The sequence below is a fragment of the Arachis ipaensis genome, chromosome B06 (genome assembly GCF_000816755.2).
Source record: "Arachis ipaensis cultivar K30076 chromosome B06, Araip1.1, whole genome shotgun sequence".
NCBI lineage: Eukaryota > Viridiplantae > Streptophyta > Magnoliopsida > Fabales > Fabaceae > Arachis > Arachis ipaensis.
Window position 1 is genome coordinate 83,253,569 of NC_029790.2, and position 6,345 is coordinate 83,259,913.

General features: G+C 39.4%; 1 protein-coding gene across 1 annotated transcript; it reads left to right on the forward strand.

Moving 5' to 3' along the window:
* LOC107647000 lies at positions 978-1,902 on the forward strand. The gene is made up of 2 exons (XM_016351139.1): positions 978-1,482; positions 1,559-1,902. The coding sequence occupies exons 1-2, from the start codon at positions 978-980 to the stop codon at positions 1,900-1,902; spliced, it is 849 nt and encodes a 282-aa protein (XP_016206625.1).

Here is a 6,345-nt window from a genome sequence, read left to right on the forward strand (position 1 = left end):
TTTATTTTTCTCTATGGTTTTTAAAGTTATGGTTTTAATTTTAGATATGTTGTAAGTTGAATCTCATGATGGATATGAAGCTCTAGGATTGCCTCTGGCGTCCAGGAGTCTTATATCTTACATCACGGGGCACTGTTACCATACTGAGAACCTCTGGTTCTCATTTCATACTCTGTTATTATTTTTTAGATGCAAGTCGCAACCCGCCTCAGTGAGTTGCTTGATGGTGACAGAGCGAAGGATCTTTGCTATGATTTGGAGTCTTTTGGCTATTTGTTTTAAGTTATCCCATTTTTGTATTTATATTTGCCTTAGAGGCTTACTTTATGAGAGATATTCTGTATATGCTGTTTTAACTTGCAAAACTCTGTGTCTGTATATATTAGTCAGCTTAAACTCTGTGGGCTGCGGCTAGTTCTTTATGATTATTATACTCTTATATATCTATATATGTCTTGATATTTCGTAGCTTTATCTTGTACCTTTATACTTTTAGCTTCGTGTGAACGTTTCTGCTTTTGTAACTCTGTTTTTGAGCATATTCCTTCATTAGGCTTCTAGAATTATTATTCCTTCTATATATATTTATGTATGAGCCTTAGGATTGTCGTGACCTCTGATTAACCTTTGCTTTACGGCATGAGGTAAGGCTTAGGGTAATTAGAGTGTTACATTTAGTGGTATTAGAGCGGTTTGTCCTCGTGAGCTTGAGGGATGGACCGACTGTGCTTCATTTAATACTCTACGTCTTTTCTTTGATACTATTTAGGTTATCTGTTTGATATATGCATAGCATGCTTGTTTGTGAGTGACTTTTAGGATAATTGAAGCGCTAGGCTTTTGATATTGAAACTGATCACCTTGATATCGACTGTTTGGTATAGGTAGGAACCCAAATGGCTACTCGCGGGCGAGGTCGTACTCGTACACAAGGAGAAACTGAGAATGACTGATCGACCGACAACCATGCCGAATTTATGGCTGTGATAGCCAACCTGGCTGACCGAACCTCTGTTGCGACTTTGCAAGCTGTACAGAGGTTCGGTCAACCGGCGGAAAATAGAAACGGAAATGGAGATGGGGACAGTAATGACTTAGGAGGTACGACCAACTCAACTGAAGCGGACAACTGGTTCCAAGTCATAAAGCGCGCACTACAGGCTCAACATGTCCCGGCTAACCAATACGTGGATTTTGCGGCCTATCAACTGTTAGGAGAGGCACAACATTGGTGGCAAGGAGAGTGCCAGTTGCTACAACTTCGAAACGCCGAGATTCCTTGGGATGTATTTCAGACGGCGTTCTATAAGAAGTATTTTCTAGAATCGGTAAGAGAAACTAGAGAGTTAGAGCTTATGCAGCTGAAGCAAGGCTCAATGTCAGTAGCAGAGTACACAAACAAATTTGAAGAGCTCTGTAGGTTAGGTTCTCAAGGGTATGTCAGGGAGTCCCTAAGTCATATGAGAGTTGGAAATGTATCAAGTACCAAGGAGGCCTCAAGGATCACATCATGACTGCTATGTAGTTCCCTTGGAAATATGGATGTTCTCGGAACTAGTGAACAAAGCCCGAGTGGTGGAGGACTGTGCCAAGAAGGTAATTGAGGCGAGAGAAAATCGAGGTTATACTAACAACCGAGCTCGTGGAGATTACCTTGCACCAAGGGGAAAAAACTTTAAAAGAGATGGGAACTTCAGAGGAGAAAATGATGCTCAGTTTCACCATAGGAGGGAAGGTCGTATGTGTTTTACTTGTGGGAAGCCGGGACATATATCCAAGTATTGTCGCTGCGGGAGGAATCGAGATGAGGGTCAGAATCAACAGCCAGGCCGTGTGTTTACCTTGGATGCACGTGATGCGACGGGGTCGGATCCTCTGATGAGAGGTAAGTGTATGCTTTGAGTATTATGAGTTTCCTGGACCTAAGGGTAGCTTAGTTCTATCTTTTGGAAAGTCACTGTTAGGGTTACAAGAGCTTAGAGTTTTATTGGAAGTAAACCAAGGAAAAGGAAGATTCTAGTGGCGGTAGCCGAGGATTTCGGACTTGTGATGATGAACGATCAGAGTAACGCAGCGAAAGCATGCTAATTAGCATTTTCGAGGGCAAAAATCTTTTTAAGCAGGGGAGGATGTAAGAACCGGAGTTTTCACAAAAAATCGCTTGACCAGAATTGAATAAATTAATTGCCCGGAATAGGTTCGAAAAAAAAATATTTTTCCTAAAATATAAATGTGAGATTCGGATTCAGTGGATTTTTCTGAGTAGAAAAATGTTCTCTTATGAAAATTTTCACGTAAAAATGCGTACCGATAGATTAGCCGGCAGTACCGGCTTAAGTCTGTCCAGTACTACATAAGAGAGAGTGAAATAGTAGGAGTATGAATCAAAATTTAGATGGATTGTCACAAAATTAGAATCAAAATACTGGGAGTATGAATCCCAGGTCGTCTCCCAACGAGTTGCAGAAAGATGTGCTATTCTATTAATCAGATGTTTTCAAAAATGATTTTGAGTTTGATAAACAGGAAATTAAATCAGAGAATTTGTGTAATTTAAATAAAAATCTTAACCGGGAGTAGATTAGTCGGAAGTTCTATCCTTGTTGGAGTTCTCCCAAGATTAATTGATAATTGAAGGTTGTTCTGCTTAGTTATCCTTTACCAGGTAGAGGAAAGTCAAGCAAGTTGGAAGTCTATTTCTGTTCACAAGTTCTAATCCTCTCCCTTGGGAAGGATTAGTGTTAGTGAGTAGAGGGCGATCCAACAATAAACCCAATTACAATTTTACTCTTGAGCATTCCAACTCAAGGTCCTCCTTTCAATCAACTCCCAATCAAGTTATGGAACTACTCGCTCATTATGAATGTAAACTTCACAAAATAAGAAAGGGAAATAAAGAAAGACATGATAAATAATAATCAAAGAGACCAATTAAAAATAAAAATAGTTCTTGTATTAATAAATTCTAAAAATAATCCAATAGTAATTCTGAACAAATTAAGGATATGAAAGAGTAAGTGACAAGTAAGGAAAACAAACTAGAATGATGAAGTCTTGGCGGAGGTAATAACTCTTCTCAATATCCCAATCCAAAAAGCAATAAAAACAAAATCCTAAGAACTATGAATGTGTAGAGAAAAAACCTAGAGGAGGAGTAAAGTTAGATCTAAAACTAAAAATTATGCCGAATGAATGTCTCCCTCTGGTTCTGCATGTTCCCTGGCTCTAATCTGCTTTTCTGGGCCAAAAACTGGGTCAAAACAGGGCCCAAAATCCCCCCAGCGAATTCTGCAAATTCTGCAGATCGCGCACGTCACGCGATCGCGTCATCCACGGATTCGCGTCATCCAGCATTTTGCCTTGCCATGCGTGCGCGTCGTCCACGCATTCGCGTCACTCGTGCAGTTTCCAATCCATGCGTTCACGTCAGGCATGCGAGTGCGACACTGCAATTTCTCCATTTCGCGCGGTCGCGTGAGCCATGCGTCCACGTCGCTTCTCGCTGGTCATCCCCTTAATTTCTTGTTTTCCTTCCATTTTTGCAAGCCTCCTCTCCAATTTCCAAGTCATTCATGCCCTATAAAGCCTGAAACACTTAACACACGGATCACGACATCAAATGGAATAAAGGAGAATTAAAATACATAATTAAAAGTCTCTAGGAAGCAAGTTTTTAACCATGGAGCAATTTTGGGAAGGATTTGTAAATACATGCTAATCATATGAATAAGTGGGTAAAGATTTGATAAAACCACACTATTAAACATAATATAAACCATAAAATAATGGTTTATCAACCTCCCCACACTTAAACATTAGCATGTCCTCATGCTTAGTTGAAGGAGATAAAATAAATGAGTAGGAACATGTAAAACTCATGCAATGCAATGCAACCTATACATATGAATGCAACTATATGATTCTTGTCTACTTCGTTAAAAGTAAATAAGCTCTTCAAGACAATTACAAATCAAATTTCACTAATTCAATTCTTATACAGTAGGAACAGATAAAAATGCAAGAAGGTAGCTCATGAAAGTAGGGAATACAGAATTTAAGCATTGAACCCTCACTGATGATGTATGTACACTCTAATCTCTCAAGTGTATAGGGTGATCACTCTACTCTTCTCTAATCATGCTTTCTAAAATTTGTTCTACACCTAACCAATCAACAATATTTAACGTGCCAATGATTATCATGACACATTCCCTTATTACCTTTTGTTCCCACAATCTTCCCATACTCAATTAGCACACAATTCTATCTCAAGCTAACCAAAGATTCAATTGGGATATATAATTGTTTTTCCGCTTAAGGTTAGTAATGTGGTAAAATACAGAACAAATGGGATTTAAAGGCTCAAAGTGGCAAACAAAGGTAACTTAAGGGGTAGGATTAATTGGGATAAGTGAGCTAAACAAATAATGGCCTCAATCATATGCAAGCATATAAATATATTAAACATTGGACATATAGGATGAAACAAAATATAGATTACAATCATAGAGAAGTAAACACACAAGAATAAAATAATTATGGTTAAATAATGTAACCATGTAACTAAGCTCAAATCTTACGGGTTGTGTATTCTTAGCTTTTTAAACTATGTTCCAAATACAACTCCAAGCAAATTTAACATAAAATTTTTTATTAAAATTAGTAAAATTTTGTTCTAAAAAAAATAGGGTCTTAGAAGAAACTTATTATCTTTTCAATCAAGTAGAACATGCATGCAACTAACCTATTACTATGCAATTTATCCTATTCTACAAAAGAAAACTAACTAAATATCCTAATTTATTGGTGTTAAGGAAGAGAAATTACCTCCGGAAGTCAGGTACTGACCGACCTCCCCACACTTAAGGCTTTGCACCGTTCTCGGTGCCATCTGTCAGGAACAAAGGTGGGCTGGTAGTAGTATCTCCACAGTCGGGACCGTCATGGCTCCCTGTGCTGGTAAAGAAAGTGGAGGTCTGATATATTTCCCGTTAGGGACGTATTGATCATCCCATGGAAGCATGGCTTTGGTGTCCCCAGCTCTGTAGGAGACTCCGGCTGCTGTGACGAGATCTGAAACCAAGGCGAGAAAAGGTAAGTTGTCCGCAATTTGTACGTGTCCCATGGCAGTCCGGATGTGTCTTGGTAGGTTTAGAGGCTGGTCTAAGGATGCACCATAGTAAAACAGCCATGTTTGTAATGAAGGAGGACTCGTGAGTGCTCGGAAAGACATAATGGGACATGATCTGTGCCCATACGCGAGCCTCCAAGGTAAGTGCAGAAGCCGATATTCCCTTAGGTTGGGAACGATGGTATCTGTAGATCCATCTGCTGCCAGGTTGTGCGATAACTCTGAGAATGGCGTCCCAGTCAAATTGGTATGTCTGGCGCTTGAGTGAGGCTTCTTGAAATGCGTCCAATCCTTTTGGAGTAGGGGGAAGATCTAAAGCTCATTGAATGGCCTCTTCTGTAATGGGGACTTGCTTCTGACGGACATATACAGACTACAGGGTTGGCAGGTGGAAATTAGAGTAGAACTCAACTACCCAAGAAAGATTAACCTGCCGTGGCTGTCTCTTTAGGAAACCCCATTGTCATCGCTCTATTCGTGGCTCAACAAATTCAGCAATACGGGTCGGGAGGATAAGAAGGTATTCGTTGTTGTAACTCCTTTCTGCCAGGATGGAGAACATCTGCTCACAGTAGCGGTTGGTAAATCGCGCAGTGTCCTTTGCTGGGAAGGCTTTTTCTTTTTCATCAACCTTTATAATCCTCTTAATTCTTTTTGTTGAGGGCTTAACTACAGTTGAAGATGGCTCTGCCACGAATGCTCTTTTTGTTCCTCTCCTTGCTGTTGATTTGGGAGTAGCTTTCTCTTTGCCTTTCATGGTGGCCATCCTGAAAAGGAAAGAGTAAGGATGTTAAAACTTCAAGGGTTAGAGCAGGGAAGGGAACGGGAAAGGTGGTAATCAATGCACATTAAAGATGAATGGTGTTAACACATGGTCATGACTACATGTGAAAAATCATCAATGGAAATATAGCAAGTGCATGTGATGACAATTATATGCAAGGTATTTATTGGCATGCCGGTAAAGGCATAAGTAGCATAGATCAAGCATTCAATGTCCAAGTTAGATTACCAAGCCTTTCAAACTAATAACCTGTTTGTAATAACAATTATATTTAAATAATATAATATAAAAAGGGTTTTGTGAAAAGCAAGCATTTAGAGTAGTAGAATAAAAGAAATCTTAAAAATAGTGCACAACGCCATACGGGCGTTTTCACAAACACATAGCATGCATGGTGAATAAGCTATTGAAAGTATTAAATTGAACATGC